This window comes from Phyllobates terribilis, unplaced genomic scaffold (assembly GCF_046119375.1).
Source record: "Phyllobates terribilis strain yellow unplaced genomic scaffold, ASM4611937v1 Scaffold_4__5_contigs__length_816908805, whole genome shotgun sequence".
Taxonomy (NCBI): Eukaryota; Metazoa; Chordata; class Amphibia; order Anura; family Dendrobatidae; genus Phyllobates; species Phyllobates terribilis.
In genome coordinates, this window is record NW_027362764.1 from 269,820,295 (window position 1) to 269,843,501 (window position 23,207).

Below are 23,207 nucleotides of genomic sequence, written 5' to 3' on the forward strand. Positions count from 1 at the left end.
AAACATTCCCACAAACACAGTCTAAAATCTTAGAAGCAATGGGTGGATCAACTCCATATTGATGCCATTGGATTTTACATTAATACTAAGGCCTAAGGACTATGTATGCTACTATATAGTATATAGTATAATAGGTGATCAATCTCTTCCCATGTCAAGAAGAAATTGTATATTGTACATTATACTTTTTTGAGGGATGCCACAGAATATGAAGCAGAGGTGATTTTGATCGGCGACACCGAATATGAAGATAGCAGAGAAACATGGACGCCAGCTACCTGAGCCAAACTAAAAGGCTTTAGCATGTAACATCAGAGGGGCATGCTGGGTTACCACGGTACCATGACACACACAGGAGCAGAGGAAACTGGTCACCGGAGAGGGGGAAGGAGAATGCAGAACCCGGCCTTGGAACCAGGGCAGGTGAGTAACAGCAATGACATCTTTGTTTTGCTTTTTTGTTATCTTTGCTTTATTATTTTACTATTTACCGTAAATGCCACTTTATTGTGCAGATTGTTGATATACAATAAATAATAATAATAATCTATATAATCATCATAAGAATAACTTCATTTTATAATTTTAGAACTGAGAATTGGACTTTAGAAGTACCAGTGCATATACTAGGTCTGGATTTCATGGTATTTTCATTTTGCACTTTATCTGTTGAATTTTGTCATTTTTTGCTTGCCATAAAGGCTGCAGATGGGTGTTTGCCAGTAGTCACTGGCAAAATATGAAGTTCTATACACAAAATTGACCACATGTCTCAACTTCTGTGCAGCTTTATTTACTCAATAGTAAAACAAAAAATGTTATATTTTATTTGTACTTACTTGTGTCTACTTAGAAAAACTGACTTGGATGCATCTGATACATGGAAACCCAGCCTAGTGACCGGCTTTGGCAGGCTGACCGCTGTTATTTATTGACTGTTCTCTAAGGTCAGGCCAGGGTGCCTTCTGCAAAGAAAACCTCTTACCCTAATGTCACAAGCAAGGTGGATGCCCTCATGATCTTGTTAATAGGATAAAAAGAGATTTTGTAAATAAAGACACATTTGATATCTGTCTGTATATATTTATTTATTTATTTCACTCACTTAAATAGCACCATTCATTCCACAGCGCTTTACAGACATTATCACTGCTGTTCCCATTGGGGCTCACAATCTACATTCCCTATCAGTATGTCTTTGGAGTGTGGGAGGAAACTGGAGAACCTGGAGGAAACCCACACAAACATGGGGAGAACATACAAACTCCTTGCAGATGTTGTCCTTGGTGGGATTTGAACCCAGGACCCCAAATCTGCAAAGCAACAGTGTTAACCACTGAGCCACTATATATATAGACATATATATCTACATATATATATCTATATATCTCTCTCTATATAGATATATATCTATCTATCTATATCTATATATATATAGATATAGATATGTATGTAGATATATACAGTACAGACCAAAAGTTTGGACACACCTTCTCATTTAAAGATTTTTCTGTATTTTCATAACTATGAAAATTGTACATTCACACTGAAGGCATCAAAACTATGAATTAACACATGTGGAATTATGTAGTTAGCAAAAAAAGTGTGAAACAACTGAAAATATGTCTTATATTCTAGGTTCTTCAAAGTAGCCACCTTTTGCTTTGATGACTGCTTTGCACACTCTTGGCATTCTCTTGATGAGCTTCAAGAGATAGTCACCGGAAATGGTCTTCCAACAATCTTGAAGGAGTTTCCAGAGATGCTTAGCACTTGTTGGCCCTTTTGCCTTCACTCTGCGGTCCAGCTCACCCCAAACCATCTCGATTGGGTTCAGGTCTGGTGACTGTGGAGGCCAGGTCATCTGGCGTAGCACCCCATCACTCTCCTTCTTGGTCAAATAGCCCTTACACAGCCTGGAAGTGTGGTTGGGGTCATTGTCTTGTTGAAAAATAAATGATGGTCCAACTAAACGCAAACCGGATGGAATAGCATGCCGCTGCAAGATGCTGTGGTAGCCATGCTGGTTCAGTATGCCTTCAATTTTGAATAAATCCCCAACAGTGTCACCAGCAAAGCACCCCCTCACCATCACACCTCCTCCTCCATGCTTCACGGTGGGAACCAGGCATGTAGAGTCCACCCGTTCACCTTTTCTGCGTCGCACAAAGACACGGTGGTTGGAACCAAAGATCTCAAATTTGGACTCATCAGACCAAAGCACAGATTTCCACTGGTCTAATGTCCATTCCTTGTGTTCTTTAGCCTAAACAAGTCTCTTCTGCTTTTTGCCTGTCCTTTGCAATTGTTTCCTAGCAGCTATTTTACCATGAAGGCCTGCTGCACAAAGTCTCCTCTTAACAGTTGTTGAAGAAATGTGTCTGCTGCTAGAACTCTGTGTAGCATTGACCTGGTCTCTAATCTGAGCTGCTGTTAACCTGCGATTTCTGAGGCTGGTCACTCGGATAAACTTATCCTCAGAAGCAGAGGTGACTCTTGGTCTTCCTTTCCTGGGGCGGTCCTCATGTGAGCCAGTTTGTTTGTAGCGCGTGATGGTTTTTGCAACTGCACTTGGGGACACTTTCAAAGTTTTCCCAATTTTTCACACTGACTGACCTTCATTTCTTAAAGTAACGATGGCCACTCGTTTTTCTTTACTTAGAATTTGTATTATGGCAAGATAAAAGCAGCTAACAGTCTATTCAGTAGGACTATCAGCAGTGTTTCCACCAGACTTCTGCACAACACAACTGATGGTCCCAACCCCATTTATAAGGCAAGAAATCCCACTTATTAAACCTGACAGGGCACACGTGTGAAGTGAAAACCATTTCCGTGGACTACCTCTTGAAGCTCATCAAGAGAATGCCAAGAGTGTGCAAAGCAGTCAACAAAGCAAAAGGTGGCTACTTTGAAGAACCTAGAATATAAGACATATTTTCAGTTGTTTCACACTTTTTTGATAAGTATATAATTCCACATGTGTTAATTCATAGTTTTGATGCCTTCAGTGTGAATGTACAATTTTCATAGTCATGAAAATACAGAAATATCTTTAAATGAGAAGGTGTGTCCAAACTTTTGGTCTGTACTGTATATATATGTACATATATATAGATATAGATATAGATAGATAGATATGTCCACACATACATTTCCATGAATTTAATTCAGAATTTCAATATCTTTTGATAAAAAAAATAAAGTATCATGACAAAATAGCAAAACCTTTCACAGGTTGCAACTCCCATCACAACCACTGGGTGGCCACATATAGTCACATATAGCACAGAGTATCACATCAAATCATGTTTTTTTCTTTTCAAATCTAGTCATCTAAGACAACACATCTTGGAATATCTCAAGCCAAGAGGAAATATAAGAAAGATCACATTCATAATAACAAATGTTTATGTTCTCTATAAGCTAGTTTACTTTTCCACTGCAGTAATTGTATTGTATGGGTATTGTAATTCATAGATTGTATTCATAGATTGTAAGCAGGGCCCTCACTCCTTTTGATATCTGAGTTATGCTTATTCTATAATGTCTTTATTGTCTGTACAAGTCCCCCACTAAAATTGTAAAGTGCTGCGGAATATGTTGATGCTATAAAAATAAAAATTATTATTATCATATTGTACAGTTTTTGTGAATTTAAAAACCACCTGTAGATGCTGAGACCTATGTAAAGCAAACCTCACGACTGCTTTCGCAGGCAGGATGGCTGCCCCTTTCCCTCCATTAACTCATGTTAAGAGAATAAAGTAAATTATATATAATCAGTAAATTAATACACTTGAGAAAAAAGGACATATTTTACTATTTACCATTTATTAATTAAAACAAAAATACAATAAGATAAAATATTTACTATATTTTTTTGACATTAAAAAGTAACTTGTGTCAGTATGTTCTGTTTCAGTAAGGGTACTTTCACACATGCAGGTTTGCATTGCATGTTAAGCCCTTAAGGACATTTTGTGTTTTTTTTTTAAAAAAGCATTTTTTTTGTTCATTGTTGCACTTAAGGAGCCATGACATATTCATTTTTCTTCAAGGGGCTTCTTTTTTTGTGAGATGAGTTGTATTTGTCCAATGGCAACATTTTTCTGTTTGTGTAACCAATTAACTCTTAATGAAAAGAATTTAAAAAAAAGAAGCAATTCTGTGGTTGTTTTTTTCCTGTGGGTCGGTACTATTATGATATCAAAATTTGAAAGTTTTATTTCTATTTCATTATTTTATACAATAAATACACAGAAAAATACTAATTTACTTTTGTGGTACAATATACTAAGACCTATAAGATTCTTATTTTTCTGTTGATGCCACGCTGTTTGAGCACTTTTAATTCTGGAATTCTTTTTCCTTTTTATTTTACAATGCTCAACATTCAGGATTAACAATAAAATATGTTAATAATATGGGTGATTATGAACATGGTGAAACCACATATATGTGTGTTTTTTAGGGAGCATATTTTTTTCCAAAATAGGCCACTTTTATTGTTTAAACTGGGATTTTTCTTTACATTTTTATATACTTAAAAACCTGTTTGGTTGGGGTTTTTTTTGCAATATTTATTAGTTCCACAAAGGGACTTGAACATGATAACCTTTGATTGCTTTGATAATACACATCACTATTCATGTAGTACAGGGCATTATCTCATGCTGCCTTTGGCTAGATCTAATAGGCATAGGTAAGAAACATCAGACACAGCTGCTGCTCGCACTTCTTTCCTGCACTGTACTTGCACATGATGATCCTTGTGAAAAACACATGCAGTTTTTAGCGCATTTTTAAAATGAATACATTTTATTATGTAATTAAGAAAACATGGCAATGGTCGTGGTCTTAAAGAGGAAGCTATACAGGTGTCATTTTGATAAAGCTTTTGAAGTTAGGGGAATTATAAAGGAAATGTATATTCAAAAAGTTATAGGTCCAAGAACTGTCACTAAGATACAAAATATCCTCATGCTTTCTCAAAAACTTGGTAAGAACCATTCTTTTGAAAAATCAAGTATCAAGTAGATAAACACATTCTAATTAATATACTTGTGCATTTTAACACATCATAAATGCAAGTGCAAAAGTACCTTCAAATTCTTAAATGTTATTTTTAATTACTTTGCATTTTACTATTATATAATACTCTATTGTAATCAGCACTAAGCTCCTTAAACATATCACACAAATATGAAGTGGTCACTGAAAGCTTGCATTTGAAAATAACATAATATATGCGCGTTGGAAAAATCACTTTGCACATTTATATTTTAAAACAAGCAAGAATGGAAAATATGTGAAGCACTTCAAGAGTAATATCGTATAAATAAGTTGTGCTGCTCGAGTGACCAGAGCTGAGGCTTCGACACCACCTGTAAAATGTAAGAAATTCTATTTATTGTTACAAAAAGTTTCGTTTTTAACAAAGATTTTACCAAAAATATTCAGTATCATAAATAAGTAGAGGTGGAATGATCTTTTAATGTTTCCTAGGACAAAGTAAACATATATGCAACGCTTTTTGTGAAAATGTTATTACAAAGGCATAAACAGCTATAAAGAATCCAGATATTTGTTTTTATTCTATGTCTAAACGTTTACATGAGTGTTTGGGTAATTATCTACAAAGTTGGGGCTAAAATCTTAAAAATAGCTTGTTTAGCCTGTAACTTTATTTTTTGAAAAATAACTGCAATGTCAAATAAGAATTTTAGAAAGTATTGTATCACTCATGAAGTTATCTTTACAGATATGATAGATTCGCAGTAAGGAAATACTGTATACACCTAGATAGCCCTGCTATACAGTATCCACTCCCATCCATTTTGCAGGCCAGCCCTTGAAGTACATTACACGCATATAAAACAATTATTATGCTTCACCATTATTTTACAAAACATTTAGGAAAAAATCCATATGGCTATAGTACATTCTGCATGCAAATAAACTGTAATTTATTCATCCACTGTAAATTGTATATATGTTTGAACTTTCTAGGGATAATAAACCAACTGACCACAATCCAGAAAAAAATGGTCTGAGAACAATAGAAAGCCACTTCTTTTCTCTGAGTTTTATTTCCATTTAGTTTCCAGCGTTGAAAAATACAATTCAAAGAATGAATTCCTATGTTAAGGCCACCACATGGCACCTACAATGGGTACGAGGAGGTAACCCTGCTCTAATTTTCAAAAGCAGCGAAAATATCCAACGTCAAAAACTCACTAAAAACTCATGGTGGGCACACAGCTTAAAGGAGTTTTCACCATCTGAATGCAAACTGGAACTGGAACGACTAGCTGAAGGTTTTTCATTTACTTAGACAACTTAGAAACGTACTTTCCCTAACATTTTTCTCTTCTGCCATCTTCACTTCAAATTCCTCAGTGTCTCCATCCTCTTTCCCCATTTTTTATTGTATTATAAAGTTGTTGTTTTTTTGCATTAAAAGTTAAAATATAAAGTTTCCAAACATAATTTTTGCCAAAATTATCAAGAGGTGACACTATCTACAAGTAAAAATAAATTATACTTGATTTTATGAGCTAATGAATGTATATTTTGGTTTTGGTATATTAAAGTAAAAAAGGAAACCATTGCAAATTTTGACAAAAAAAAAAATCATTTAAAAAATTAAAACAGTAGATGACAAAATATTAAGTAAACTCAATTTAAAATCAAATTTACAAATTTACCATACCTGGAGAATTAGTGCAGTTACCATTTTTGGGTTCATCCTCACTTGAATCCTTCAAAATGGCTGTAAAATAGAATTATAGTATCTGATAAGTAAACTTATTTATTAAGGTGTGACACACTATGTTTAATACATTCATATATAGAAATTATGTTATAATATTACAAAGCTATAAAATGTACTATTCAAAAGAATAAGGGATCATATTACATGAGTGTTATCCCTGGGATGACGGATTTGAGCAGGAAACTAATGTCTAAACTGCTAGAACGATGACACATTGTGAACTGTATAAATTGTCATTTTCTATCACTTTGGAATCAAAACAATATGTTTTCTTTTAACACTGATAGATTTGGGTTTTTTGGACCCTACAGAAAAAAATATCCCATCATTAATTGACACATAAGATGTGCATGTCCTTTTTAGTTTAAAATATTTAGTTTTTCATATGCAATATGTTTATTATCAACTAATAAGAAATAGATGGTATTGTCAATTAATTGGTTCTACGACCCCAAACGATTTGCTGACCCTTTGAGACTCATTATTGTTGGCCAGTAAGACCCTGTCTAAATTGCATTGGTACTATTTGAAATACATTTTCATACATTTTGTGGGCACATTTTGTATTTTAGGTGGCTAACGTACTCAGGTATGTAATCACCATAGACAAGGAAGTCTAGAAACATTGTAACATTGAAGATATTAGCGTGACAAATTTTATTGACTCGGTAAACAATACATTGGAATTTATAAAGTATATTATTCATTTATAATTTGTTATAAAGTAATAAAGTGTACCTGTATCATACGCTACTTCTTGCCACAGGTCCCTCATCGCCACATTTCCTTCATGTTTGTACCTGCATTTATATATTTTACCTATGTCAGATTTTTTAATTGTAATCCAGCTGTAGAACGAGGACCTTTGGCTGGAGGCATTCTTTACAAGTTCCCCCTGCTCTGATTCCAGCTCGTCATTGCTTCCTTCTGTTGTCCACATCACATTTATCACGTCGGGGAAGAAGTTCTGCAGGTTGCACAGTAAAGTTGCAGATCCTATATCCTTCACAACTTCCTTAGATGTAGCTAAGATAGTCACATCCGGTTTAACTGTCGTCTGATCTGATCAAAAAAGAAAAAAAATTTTTGCAGGAATTGAAATGATACGTGTTGGACACTTATATATACAGTGTAGCTTAAATATATGTAATAAACAAATACAACAGAAAATAAATTAAAGGGAAACTCTATTTTGAAGATTATATTACACACTTATAAAACATTCGTAATACTATTTCTCCATGAAATGGTATTATCAGTACCCCTTTGTAATAAGGCACTTTGGTGTCACTTTAACACTTTCCTGCACTCTGAATTCTTCAGGATACCATCTTATACATTAATGTCATGGTACATGATTGCCCAGGCTCAGTATCCGTGCACATGTAATCACTACAAGAGCATGATCATAAGTTACAGTCTTATTTCCAATGTAATATATGGGACCCGAGAAACCATTTGAAACCGAGCATTTATCACAGACGTGCTTGACAGAATGATAGAGTAACTAAGGCTGCCAAGGGCCGAACATTGCCCTCCAGATCTGCCAGAAGCAAACGTTTCCCGTAAATAATAAGTAGGAATACCATGTATTCAAAAACATCATACAAGTTATCTAGCAGATGCTGTTTCATATACTTTAAGGAGACTGAAAAGGGAAAATTAAGTTGAGTAAAGTTGAATTGCGTAAAAAGTCCACTCTGGGAAACAAAGACTGGAAAAAAAAAACACAAAAATCAATTGCGGCCTCCAAAATTATGTAATTGAAAAATACACATTTTAATAATGAAAAAGCTTTCATACCACTCACTTAATGGAAAAAATAATATGACTCATGAAATATAAAAAAAATGCTTGGTCCATAAGGTACAAGATAAGCCAGTCATTAACCAGTTAAATATTATAAAATAGAGAATACAAAAAAATACAGCCTTAATAGAAATTCCTTCATAAAATAATATTATCGATTCTGCGATAACATAGAAGTTCTATATTTCTCTCCGTATTTATTATGTCTGCTTTAAAGTGCTTCCAAACTAATGTCAAGTCAGTTGTTCTGAGCAATTTAACATTACTCAGGATCATGTTTCCATTAGATTAATGCTTAACTGCCGATAAATGTAATAAAACCACTGAATGGGTTCACATTAAAGGTTCTTATGTCCCTGATGAATGTGGAAATAATATGTAATAATATAATACAATGCATATTAAAAATTGGCTGATCACATAGTAACATCACCCATCTTATCTCGCAATCAGTATAAGTATGTTGAGTGGTCAGAAGGTTGATTAGTTATATTTTTTCCCATTGAGGTCAGTGTAATCCTGCAATTTTACCACCAGGGCTGAATTATGTCATGTTGCTCTGGAAATCTAGATTTCTTGTAAAAAATGCTTTAAAAAGTAAAAATATTATCAATGACTCAATCACAAAGTATAAATAAGTGAATTGTAAGAACTCAGCAAATTACAACACAGGCCATTCATATAACTAGTTTGTTTCTCTATTTGCAAATATGCATGTATATATATATATATATATACACAGTATATATATATATATATATATATATATATATATATATATAAATGCATATATGCACATGCATTTTCATCTATTAAAATTTTATTTTTTGGATCAGACTAGTATGATAGGTAATTTAATTTGATTCAGTGAATTTAGTAATAGACTGCCGCATTACAAAAAAAGTAAGGATTTTCAAAATGGGGAGAATAATGGATTATATTGAAATTGTTATTGGCTTTATCATTTTTTTATACAATTTTATGAAAGTAATATCAGTCGGAGAAGTTTGTGACTTGCGTTTAATTCTTCATTTTTTGTTTCTATTAAGTTATACTTACCAATTACCAAAAGTTTTGTGCCTGTTCCAAATTTCTTCATGTTGGCATCCTTACACAGTGATGGTTTTCTTAGCAAAAACTGAGCGATGTTAAAAACTAAAGCTGAAGCCAATTAGTCTTTTTTTTTTTTTTTTTTTTTTAAAAAGCATTGCAAGATACAGATTTTGCATTATGATTAATGTAATTGTATAATATATAATCAAACAAGATTACGCAAAACAATACATAATACAAATTACAAAATAATATATTATAATCCAAGCAAAATAATATAATATAATAATCCAAATAAATAAAGAAATATATATTTTTAAAAAATTACTCACAATGCAAAGCAACTAACATGATTACTTAAATAAAAAATACCGTAAATTGGTGGTGATTGATATAAATCTGTTTCAAGAATTGTTTTACCTAGCAAAAACATGTAAAGTTTAGTTTGACTGTTCTACAGTTTATTATTTTACAGCTGGAACATGCATTAAATAGTCATTCTTATTTTTATTGAGTATGTACTTACTTGTTATGTAGAGCCGTGTGCCGCGGTAAAATACTTATCACCGTGCAATTACTGAACCATTTACCAATACTTTTTTTTAACTAGCAGACAAATAGAGTAGGTAAAAATACAAGAATTATTATGTAGCTCTTCTATAATTTTTTTTACTTCACTTTGTAGTTACTGCCTTACTCTCTTTTTGGACTATGGAATAGAACTACAGGAAACCCACAAGCATAAGGAGACACTATACTTTATACAGGCTCAGGAAATGTGGGTTTTTGGTTATAATTTCTAGCAATTTGTACCAAGAGACAATTGGTTTAAAGAAAAACTTTCACTATAGTGAAGATGCTTTTTAAAGGGAATCTGTCACTTCCAAAATTGCAGATACTGTATTTTGCGGATTAAAAGAGGCACTGGTTTATAAGATGCACCCCAATTTTTGGGGCCGAAAATATGAAAAAAAAATGTATTTTAATAAACCAGTGTGTTATAGTCAGCTTATCTGGGGGGCGGCGGCATTGGTGGAGTGGGGCCCCAGGTGGCAGGGTCGCTGCTGGCGGAGGCGGGAGATGTTGAGGAGGCAGAATGGGGTGTTCGGAGACAGAAGTCAGGAGATGGCTGCGGACCCCACGCTGGTAGGATAAGGTGTTCGGTGGTGCGGGAGCTCCGCTGACATTTTGTGAAAGCCGGAGCCTCGCACCTTCCATACTTTCTAATGCGATGGACTCCAGGAAAATGGTCGCCAGAGGTGGTGAGTGCTCAGATTGAGATCTCTGCACTAAGATCTCGTCTTTCAAGATCTCGGCTCCTGATCTCAACTGAGCATGCGCCGCCTCCGGCGGCCATTTTTCCAGAGTCCACCGCATAGACAAGTATGGAAGAGGTGGGACTCCAGCTTTCACAAAATGTCGGTGGAGCCTCCGTACCACCGAACACCTCATCCTACCAGTATGGGACCAGCAACCATCTCGCAACTCCTGCCTTCGCCAGAAGCTTCCGGCAGCAGCGACCCTGGGACCCCACTACACTGCAACCAGTAAGCTCCACCCCTCAATTCGGATTATAAGATGCACCTCCATCCCCCCCCCAAAAAAAGTGCATCTTATAATTTGAAAAATACAGTAAAAAGCATTTAAATCATATTAAGTTGGTTTACTGATAGAGTGGCTACAGAGAGAAAATGAAGTTATATTCTCTCTGCAGCACCATGATTTCAATCATCAGGGTGGTGCAGGGGTCTGTAAGGTTACATTCCTTTGATGAGTATTTGAACAAAGTGGATGAGATTTATAAAAATTTGATGCCCACTGTGCTTTTTATTTATGCTGCTTAAATTGACCCACGGTGCATTTTTCAAATCCTCAACATATCAATTTCTCTTGCTGGTACGCTGAGTTTTATGTGCAGAATTTTCCCATAGGATTGCATTAGATGCAGAAAACCTGTGAGTAAAAAAAGCATATACATTTTTAGTACGTTTCTTATGCTGAAATGTACTAAAAGCACTTGAATTCCTTACATGACTGTATCATTAAAGCTTAAAGAAGTTGTCCACTACTTGGACAACTGCTTGTCATACCTCACGCTTGGCCCCGATAAAGTAAAAAAGCTTATACTCACCTTCCGTGCCGGCGCCGTTCCTGCAGTGTGAGCACTCGCTCTCCCCGGGGCTCCTGTGTTATTGTGACACGTGAGTCTGGCGCCCAATCAGCGCTGGTGTCACTGTCCCCGCCTTTTGTCAAATTGATCATAAAGAGGAAGTAAGAGAGCAGTTGAAGCCTGGACTTCCATTTCATGTTCAATTCGACAAAAGGTGGAGACAGTGACGCCAGCACTGATTGGGCGCCATATTCACGTGTCATAACAACTGTACGAGAGCCCCGGGAACGCGAGTGCCAACACCGCTGGAGAAGTCCCGGCACAAGAGGTGAGTATAGGCTTTTTGATTTTATCGGGGCCAAACATTTAGATCAAGTAGGGGTTGTCCTAGTTGTGGACAACTCTTTTAACCCTAGAACGCATGATCATAAAAATCTACTTTTTCACATACCTGGGGCCTTTTAGGCCCGTGTGCAAATAACATGGATTAACTCAAGCAAAAATGACAAACAACTATATACCTGAGGAATACCTAGAGTTTCAAAATTCTAACTAAAGTAATCTTGCAGAAAATAGAAAACAATTAACAGGGCGGGCCTGCGAGGCCCCAGGTATGTGTTCTAGGGTTAATCAAAGCCACATACCAGGAAATGTCAAAAAGAAAGCAGCTTTATTTAACGCATGACAAACCAAAAAGAGTCAAAAAACACAGTGTTAAAAGCACAGTAAAAATACATGTAAAAAAAATGCATTCAAAAACACAAGTAACAATTTACCTAATAAGGTGCAGAAATTACACCTCTTTGAAAATGTATCTATGTGTACTGACGATTTTGACTACATCGGTGTTTTCCAGTATGCAGTGGATGTGACTCGCCCCCTGGGCCGTGGGGTACTCGGAGCCGGGCAACAGGAGACGATGGGGGTAGTGGCGGCAACCTGGTTCCGTGGCTCAGGGCGGTCAGACCAATGGTAGTCTACTATGTGCTGTTCATGTTGTCCGACTACGCCACCCGTGGATTGCGGTTATTATGAACCGCCGCTGCAAGGTAATCCCCTGAGGCTGATGGTGTACGCAGCTGAGGTTGTTTAACTCCCCACGGGAAGAGTGTAGCCCCAGGGTTGTGCAATGGATGATGGGGGTGATGGTGCAGGGAGTCCCAGTACCGGTAGCGCTGGAGAAGCGAGAAAGTACACAGACAACGTACTGCAATCCAATATCTTTTACTCACAGTTCATGTGCTCCGGGTCACTTCTGTACAGGTAGCGACCGCCCGAGCCGTGCTGCGTCCACCAGGTGTGGGGCTCGGTCAACTCCCAGGCAGTTCAGAAGTCTGGCTCAGGACCCCCTTTTGTCCTTTCTCTGGCCTGCCTCACCAGTGACCCACTTTTGTCCAGCTGCCACGGATCTGCGCGGGTAAACGTGGGCCCCATTCCCCGCTGTCCTATATTGTGCCTTCCTAGCAGGTTTGATGAGGTGTCGCACCAATGAATGATCACGACCTCCAGTCTTTGGCTGAGGGTAGTTTCTCCTCCACCAACTTGGGATCCGGTACCCTTAATCTGCCTGACCCTTCACCCGGTATTCTCATGGGTTCTTAGGGTCCCTTCCACATTCTTGTTCCTGAGCCCTTCTGTTTCTCTATCTCTCCTCCTCCTTTTCTGTTCCTTCTTCTCCTGTTCCTTCTCTTCCTCCTTTCTCGGCCTCTTTTCTAGGCCCACTCCTGAGCAGAGCTCCTACAGAGCCTCTGCTCCCTTTCTTCTCCTCTGACTGAACAGATTCTGCTCTCACTCTCCTCTGCATCTAAGATGGTGCCCACCTTTTATACCTTCCTCTAGAACATGAGCCCAGGTGAGCAGCAACCAATGGGCTCCTATCTACGCTCAGGAACCGTCCCCTCCTGCTCCTACATCACCGGGTTTTCCTCCCCCCTCCCCACTCCAGCCAGGGACATGGTCTGTCGTGCCTGCATTACTGTCTAATGGGAGCACCGTTGAACTGTCCCTCGGAAATGGGGTGTGTGTGCTGTACGCAGCTACCTGAGCCCTGGTCCATACTCCATCCTTACCAGGGAGTGGAATATCACACCTCTGGTAGAGGTGCAATACCCCTGTAGCAGCCGAACCCTCGGGGCGCTACAGATGTTACAATGTTACAGGTTAAAAATTGCAAATATGACTTTTGGAGCACAGATTATGCCTAAAACGTTTGTGGGCGCCTAAGGTGCATTTGCAGAGCCCCTAAGCTGCCAAAGCAGCAGAAAGCCCCCAAAAGTGATCTCATTTAGAAAATTACTCCTCAATGTATTCACCTATGAATACAGTAACTATTAAAAACAGTAAAACACTACAGTAACACTAATATTAAATACGCCTTTATCATGGGGGTCTGCTGCATCCTGCTAGTGCATTGGTAATCTGACCTGGTGTTGGTAAGGTTATTTTTTTCCTCTTTGATGTTTTTTGAATCTTTGTCCTGGTCTGCGAATCGTTTTTAATTTTAGTGTTGGGACTCGCAACTATGAGGACCCTTGGTGTGAGTTGTGAGCTTGCGTATTTTGGCCAAAATATCGACCAACACCTCATGTAATGTATTTATCTTATACATTATTTTCATCTTTGTATTGCACATTTCTCCTTTTTTTCAGGATGCAGCCAGGCCCTTTAGTTTTGGTTGGGTAAATTGGGGTGTCTGTCTTGTGGGGTGCACTTATATAGTACTGGACAGCCCACTTGATCTAATAGTATGGGCGTCATCAATATTCTGTAAACCAGACATCACATGTATCTGTGTGACTGGCGTCCTATGTAAGTCACATCTATGTGCATGCATAATAATACACAGCCACCCCCACCATGAATTGGTAGGTGTGAGTGGCTGTTTGCATTAGTATTTTGCACCTGTGCTGCCCTACCTTTATTATGGGAAATCTGCTGCATCCTGCTAGTGCATTGGTAAGCTGACCTGGTGTTTGTAAGGCTATTTTTTTCATCTGTGATAACCCTAGATGAATTCATTAAGCAATGTAGTTTCCAAAATGGGGTAACATGTGCGGAGGTTTTGCTATTCTGGCACTTTAAGGGCTTTGCTAATTGCGCCCCCAATCTATGTAAACCCTTCAGACCTTTGACGTATTGGTACGTCAAAGGTCGTGTGCCTACTTTTGATGCGGGATAAGGCGCTGAGCCCGCATCTTTCCCCCCACATGACATCTGATCTGATCAGCTGTCATGTTCCTCTAACAACTGTTAACCAGATTATTTCCTCTGTCAATCACTGACAGCGGCATTTAACACATGCCGGGTGAAAGCGCACATCAAGTCCTGCCCATCGACATCCTTGTCACGTGATCAGGGGCCGCTGATGGGTTGTCATGACAGCCAGAGGTCTGCAAAAGACCCTTGTGCCTGTCATAGTAAGTCTCCTATAAACAACGGCCCGTGGCAAGCGTTCATAGGAGATTGTGATTTTTTGCTACACATAGCAAGGCTGAAGTCCTGCTATATGTAGCACAGGGGATTAGATGATTGCAGCTCCAAGTCTCCTAAGGAGAAAAAAGTAAAAAGTAAACATATATACATATATATTAAAAAAAATCACAAGTTTAAATCACCCTCCTTTTAATCCAATAAAAATAAAACAATTAAAAAAAAACAACATATATTTGGTATAGCTGCGTTCAGAAATGTCCGATCTATCAAAATATAAACTAAATTAATCAGACTGGCATAACAAGAAAAAAAATCAAAACACCAGAATTACTTAAATACATTTTTTGGCCGACTCAACATTGCAATAAAATGTAAACGGCCCAAAATAATATCAATTAAAATGTCAGCTCTGGGCACAAAAAAATAATCCCTCACCCAGCCTCAGATCATGAAAAATGGAGACGCTATGGGTCTCACAAAATGGCTTCAAATTTTTGGAATTTTTTTTCACCACATAAATAAAAAAAGAGCCTATACATGTGTGGTATCTGCATATTCTTACTGACCTGTAGAATCATAATGGCAGGTCCATTTTAGCATTTAATGAACATGGTAAATAAAAAAAAACAAAAAACAATTTTTTCAATTTCAACACACTTGGAATTTTTTTCCCTTTTTCCAGGACGCTATGTGGTAAAATCAATGATGTCATTCAAAAGTACAACTCATCTCGCAAAAAACAAGCCCTCATAAGGCTACATTAATGGAAAAATAAAAAAGTTAGATCTCTGGGAAGAAGGGGAGCAAAAAATGAAAGCGCAAAAACGGTAAATCGCAAGGTAGTGAAGGGGTTAAACAAAATCTGCATTCCACAAGCAAAAAGCTGCTCCTACCAATCTGAGCCCTGCCATGTGTCCAAACAATAGTGTACAACAATATATGGGGTATCATTGTATTCGTGAAAAATTGTGTAACAAATTGTGTGGTCCATTCTCTTCTATTGCACTTTGTCAAAATGAGAAATAATGTTTAATATAACATTTTAGTGGTAAAAATATATTTTGTTATTTTCACAGCCCATTTTTACCAGTAAGGTTAAGTGCACACGTAGCATTTTTGATGCGTTTTTGCGGCGGTTTTTCTGCACGTAAATGCATCAAAAACGCTTGGTAATCAGTCTGCCAGCTAATGCAATGGCAATCCTTATGTGCTGTGCACATGATGCGGAAATTTCCGCTCAGGATTAGCATTGCATTTTAAAACGCAGCATGTCCTTTCCATGCAGCGTTTCCGCAGTGTTTCCAGCCCATTGAGTTTAATTGAACCGCAGCAAATCCGCAGGAATAATATTTATCAATTAAAGTCAATGGGCAGCGGAAACGCTGCATAGAGTGGAACCCAGGTCAGCTGGGGAGGACTACTACTCCCATCATCCGACTGCCGTTCCTGCTGATAACCGCGAAAGCAGCGTGGCTGAGGGGAGTAGTAGTCTCCTCAGCCGAGTCGGGACTGCACAAGGTGTAAAAAAAAAAAGTTAAAAAAAACAAACCCCAATGCTCACCTGTCCGGCACCCCCCCGGTGTCCTCGCGATGTCCCGGCAGTGTACATCGCTGAGCTGCCAAGACCTGGGGTCATGTGAGCTCTCAGCTGAAGACTCCCTCCATTACTAACCTGAGCTTCACGTCAGCCGTCAATACAAGGCTGACATGAACCCCAACCCCATTACCCCACTCGCCACTGCTACAGGGCAGTGGCGAGAGCGGAGGCTAAGTGACAGATTTGGCGCATCTTATGTATGTGCCATTTCTGGGACTGCTGAGGGGTGATATTATTATCCGCAGAGGGGGCCAGGATCCATGGCCCCTTCCCTGGCTATTAATATCAGCCCACAACTGTCTGTTTAGACTTTTCTGGTTAGATTTTATAGGGGGACCCTACGTAATTTTTTTTCTGGGGTCCCCCTGTAATCTAGCCAGTAAAGGCTAAGCAAACAGCTGTGGGTGGTTATTAATAGCCAGGGAACATTTTTGGCTAATGGCCCCTTCTCCGGCTACTAATATCAGCCCCCAGCGGTCGGCTTTCCCTCTGCTGGTTCTGAAAATTATTTTTAAAAAAATTTTTAGGCTATGTGCGCACAATCTGGATGTAGCAGCGCTTTGGATGCAGCATATTTTTGCTGCGTCCAAAATGTTGCATTCTATTGAACGCAGGTATATCCACATATGTTCACTGAACCATGTGGATTTACCGCATTCAATACATTCTGGTGGTCAAATTTCTGTTGCAGAGACCAGCGGCTCCGCAAGAAATTTGACATGCTGCGGTCCTGAAAGACACGCTGCATGTCAGTGTCCATGGGTGATCCGCAGCCTCAGATGCATGCATAGTGGACATGGGATTTCTAGAAATACCATCCACTTTGCTGTAACATCTGGATGCTGCGGCTTTGATGCTGCATAAGCACGCAGCATCAAACCCGCAGCGGCTCCTGATCGTGGCCACATAACCTCACCCGCAGCATGTCAATTTCTGTAGCAGACACGCTAGTCTCTGCTGCAGATTTTGACCGATTGAAGTTTCATTATATGCGGTGGATTCACATGTACCAACAACAAAAATGCGGCATTAGAATACCGCATTTTGGACGTAGAAAAATACGCTGCTTCCAAAGCGCTACTTCTTGCTGTTCGTGGGGACATAACAGCTAACCAAACAGCTGTGAGCTGTTAATAATAGCCAGGGACCATGCTTGCCTAATGGCACCATCCTACGCTAAAAATAGCAGCTCACAGCTGCCTCAGAAATTACATGAATGGAAATGGTAATGAAGATTGGGTGAATGGGATTAGCTGACACCTAGCTCTTTTGTTTGGTGATGACAAGGTGTCAATCAGACCCTTTCATCACCAAACCTAATTAAAGTAAAGAGTTAAATAAACACGCAGAGCAAACACTTTATTTGAAATACAACAGACACATTCTTAAATTAACCAATTTACACAGTTCTGACGGTAATCCAAGGGTTAAAGCAATGTTCCACGTTCCTTTTCAGATAACTTTATTTAGCTCCAAAAAGCATTCATTGATGTACAAAAACGTATTAAAAAACGCTTCAAAAAACACTTAAAAAAACGCATCAAAAAGTGTTTTTTTTCCACAGCTTATTTCCTGTCAAGGAGATGCAGAAATGCTGCAGAAATTTCTGCTTCAAATCATGAACGTGCGCACATACCCTAAAAAGGAATATTGGAGGCTATTTTTATTTTCACAAGGGGTAGGAGGAGAAAATGGATACTACAATTTGATACATAATTTCGTTTGAACTCGATGAAACCCAAAATGTCGTTAGAACTACTACTGCTAGGCCTCACAACAGGGCTCTGAAGAAAGGAGCGTCATTTCACTTTTTGAATGCAGATTTTGCAGGAACAGTTTGTGCGTGCCATTTGAAGAGCCTTTAACATGCCCTTGCAGCAGAAAAACCCCAAAACAACTTTATTACAGGTGCCTATGAAATCCTTGGCAAATCTGCATCAAAATTCATGACATATCGACTTGTGATACATAGATTTTGTTGCGCATTTGGCATGGATCAATCGCGAGATTCACAGCTGAAATTCTGCAGAAATCTCTATTTGTGACTGTATCCTAAGACCTCATTCAGACGTCATTAATATTTTTAGTACGCAATAATGGTATGATTTTCATTAGTGTTCTTGATCTGATTTTCGTCAGTGGTTAAATTTTTATCATCAGTGATTTTTTTCAGATGGAAAAATTAATGAGCTGCAAACCTTCTCCTATTCATTGCCATATTAAAAATGGATAGCACATGGATTGCACGTGGATGGTAGTCTGTGCTGTCAATGGTTTTTTACCGGCCGATAGACTTGCATGGGTAATTTTGCTCCATAACTCAGATCAAAAGCGGCATGTCGTGTTTTTTTACGGACACATGATTCACAAAGAACATGTGAATAGCCATATTGAATATAATGGGTATGGATAAAACATCTACATGATTCACGGATATATGAATGTAGCCTTAGTTTGTGTATTCATTGCAAATACCTGTGCAAAGGATAGGTGATAACTTGCTGATTGCTCGGGGTCCCACCACTGACACCCCAATGATCCTTAAAATAGGGCTCTGTAGTGCCCTGTTTGAACAGAGCAGTAGATGAGTTTGCGCCATTTATTTATTTAAAATACTTTTTATTAATGTTAGGTAAAAAATTATTCAAAAGAGGACCATACATCGGAGATCTATTACAGTAAATAATAATGCAGTTTAAGAGAAACAAAGATGAAACTGCGGCAAACCATTAGAAGGAAATTGCGTTGTTTCTTAATGTAGTTAGTGCACAGTGGTATTCTGCCAGGCTGCACAGAAGTATGTGCCGTCATCCATGGGCCTTATATTTGTAATGCTCAAAGTGCAAGAACTTTCTGTAACAATTTCCAGGGATGTCCTTGTTTTATATTCTTGTACAGCTTCATCCGGCTTCCCGGGTTTGTAGAATAGAAGCCATTTAATAACCTTGCTGTTATCTTGATGATACCAATGAAGGCCTTGCTGTAGGACTGAAATGCCATCAACCCCACAAGTGAATTTAGCTGTTCTCCCCGTTGGTCGTATAAGAGACTTTAATTCCTGGCAGGAAACTACACAATAAAATGACAATGAGATTAGCATACAATATTATTACTAGACTACTCCACATTATTTTACAAATGATTTAATTGTGTGAACTGTACCTACCAATATGAGAAAGAAACACAAGTATGGTATACAGCAGCATGTTCAATGTCTTCATGATGATTGACCTTGCAGTTGGTGTCTTAGTCCAGTGCCCAAGTCAGCAATATGTTTTTAACATTTCTTTTAATTTGGTTGTCTTTACAAGTCAGTCTTGAAATTCTGTGATATTCAGCAAAGCCGCAAACAATAACCACACGGTTTGGTAGAATAGCTGACACATATATATTGCAAAACCCACAGAGTAATTGACAAGTGTGATTTTAAACAGATGGGTATCTTGCAAACATAACTAGAGGACATTGAACCGTTTACTGAAACAAAGGCTTGGGGTCCTGAAGGGAGCTGAGAATAATGGGGCATCATTCAAAACTATTTTCATGCAAGAAATTAGGTAGTGAACTCCAGAACAATGAAGTGGTACATTGGAGTAATCAAGGCAAAAATGGTAGATCTAGGAAAGGGACTATCAGATACCAGTTACGCATAATGCCAGGCTTAGTCTACACAGGTGAGACCAAAGTAGGAAGTTCTGCCAGGAAGAAAAGGAAAATTATTGCTGTACTCCAAGGTGTAAAATCTGTCATGTGGCGATGAGCAGATGTCATGTGGATCAGGACTAGTGAATTGATGTGACCCGATAGTGGTGCAGGAACAATTGCACTGAATCATCATCCATTGTCAGTCATGTCATAACATTCCAGGAGACTTCACACTAATATGTGTCTTTTTAGGATTATCGGGGGCGTTGCTGCATTAGCGATTCAAGGAAAATCGATTTGCTGCAAATCCATTTTTTTACAAAATTCAGCAAAACTAGCAAATTATCATTTCATCTCTAGTGTGAATCTATATACTGATAATTTATTGGACAGTGTTGAAATACATACAGTACTGTGCAAAAGTTTTAGGTAGATGCAAAAACATGCTGCAAAGTAAGAATGGTTGAAAAAATAGAAGAGTTAATGGTTTATTTGTACAAAATATTAAAGTGGAACATGAATGAACAAACGAGAGATCTAAATCAGATAAATATTTGGGTTGACCACCCTTTGACTTCAAAACAGTGTCAAACTATCAATTCTTCTGGGTACACTTGCACACAGTTTTTTGAAGGAATTAAAACATCTAAACATCTTGGAGAATTAACCTTCTGTAGATTCAGGCTTGTGCACATCCTTCTGTCTCTTCATGTAATTCCAGGCAGACTTGATAATGCTCAGATCAGTACTCTGTGGGGGTCATAACATCATTTTTAGGACTCCTTGTTCTTCACACTGAAGATACTTCTTAATGGCAATAGGTGTATGTTTGGGGTCGTTGCATTGCTTTATGGGTAAGTGACTGCCTGTATTTCTGTCTTTCATCAATTTGCAACTGATATATTGTTAAGAGTCAATGGATAAAAAAAAGTTTAGACAATCTACCTGCGTCTGTGAAAAAGGGGATGAGAGAAAAAAAGGAAGCAAATAGGAAGCAACTAGGATGTTACCTGAGAAAAAAAGTAATTCTGTTTCTCTCTATCAGTAACACACAAATATGAAAATGTAGCCGAAGGCTGTGTGCCCACTATGCATTTTCTAAGTGTTTCCGCAATGGCAATTCTGCCGTGGAAATGCTTGGTAGAAGGTCTGCAATGTTCCCCAATGATAATCCTCATGTGCTGTGCACATGCTGCGGAAATTTCCGCTGCGGATTATCATTGCGGAAAAATCCGCAGAACTACCAATTATTTTGCGTAATCGTGGCATTTTCGCCGCCATTGACTTGCATTGAATCGCTTAATATCCGCATGACTACATGTGCACATGTGGATATTAAGCGATTCAATGTGTGGATGGTACCCGGGTCTGGAGAAGAGGAGACTCTCCTCCAGACCCGGGTACCATGGTACCTGTAAAAAAAAAAAGAATTTAAAATAAAAAAATACATTATACTCACCTTCTGATGGCCCACGGTCTCCTTAGTGATGCGTCCTGGCTTCCCGGCGGCTCGCGATGGTCTAAAAGGACCTTCCATGACGTCATTTAGTCATGTGTCACATGACTAAATGACGTCATGGAAGGTCCTTTTAGACCACCACGAGACACCAGGGAGACCAGACGCATCGGATAAGGAGACCGGGGGCCATCGGAAGGTGAGTATAATGTATTTTTTTATTTTTTACCATTTTTATTATTTTTTTTAACTAACTTGGTCACACTATATAAAATCCATGCCGGTTGCATGGATTTATATATTGTGTGACCAAGTGGTCAAAAACTTTCCAAGTGATGCTAAAATCGCTTGGAAAGTGCTTGTCAACCCGCATGCAAAATCGCATGTGCAAAACGCGTGACAAACGCTTATCCCTAGCTGAAAAAACGCATGTAAAATCCGCATGTGTTTTTTCTGCCAGGGAGATGCATAAACGCTCAGGAAAATTCCAGAGCATTTCTGTATCGTGGGCACATAGCCTAAATCACATTCGGGTTCTTTCATTTAAGGCTTGGCGAGTGCTTCAGTGTTGTTGTCTGGGACTCTCACAGGAGTGCTCCATTGGAGTCTCAGAGGAAAAACAACTGGATAAAAACATACATATAGAAGTAAGTCTCTGGTGTGATTTTTTTTTACTCTGCCTGACCAGTTTCATCTAAAGGCCACGGCCCCACTATCAGTATTTGGTCAGTATTCAGTCAGTATTTTTTTTCAGGAGTGGGAGCCAAAACCAGGAGTGGGTGATAAATGCAGAATTGGTGACTTGTTTCTATTATACCTTTTCTCTGATTGTTCCTCACCTAATTTTGGCTCCTACTCCAGAAAAAAAATACTGACTGAATACTGACCAAATACCGATAGTGGGGCCGTGGCCAAACAGGCATTCTCAAAGACTGAGTCCGAATCCTTCATTCCATTCGAACATTTTAAACATATCTTCACAAATCTTTCCAGGTCATGTCAAGTTCAACAGCACTACAATATACCCTCAACCCCTTTCCGACGTGGTACGTAATAGTACGCACCAGGCTGTCACCCCGTTCTGTGCGGGCTCTGGTGCTGAGCCCACACTGAACTGGGCACATGTCAGCTGATTTATACAGCTGACATGTGCACGCAACAGCCGCGGGTGGAATTGCGATCCACCCGTGGCTCTTAACTAGTTAAATGCCGCTGTCAATCTCTGACAATGGCATTTAACTCGCGCAAACCGAATGTGCGTCACTTAAGCCGCCCATTGGTGACCCCGTCACATGATCGCAGGTCACCGATGGGTTGGCATGACAAC

At 38.6% G+C, this 23,207-nt stretch overlaps 1 protein-coding gene across 1 annotated transcript; it reads right to left on the bottom strand.

Annotated features, from left to right (window-relative positions):
- Positions 1-3,066: 3,066 nt before the first annotated feature.
- LOC141264319 (immunoglobulin kappa light chain-like) lies at positions 3,067-20,131 on the bottom strand. The gene is made up of 6 exons (XM_073676610.1): positions 19,946-20,131; positions 19,560-19,848; positions 9,647-9,699; positions 7,517-7,840; positions 6,716-6,775; positions 3,067-5,387 (listed from the first exon to the last, which is right to left on the bottom strand). Exons 1-6 carry the CDS (start codon positions 19,998-20,000, stop codon positions 5,266-5,268), a joined length of 903 nt encoding a protein of 300 aa, XP_073532711.1. The 5' UTR covers positions 20,001-20,131; the 3' UTR covers positions 3,067-5,265.
- Positions 20,132-23,207: the final 3,076 nt, after the last annotated feature.

Coding starts and splice junctions, on each gene's coding strand:
- LOC141264319 (XM_073676610.1), bottom strand. CDS start 20,000: ATGAAGACATTGAACATGCTGCTGTATACCATACTTGTGTTTCTTTCT. Junction 19,849..19,945: donor TGTGTTTCTTTCTCATATTG/GTAGGTACAGTT, acceptor TTTATTGTGTAG/TTTCCTGCCAGGAATTAAAG. Junction 6,776..7,516: donor AGAAGTAGCGTATGATACAG/GTACACTTTATT, acceptor TCTATTTTACAG/CCATTTTGAAGGATTCAAGT.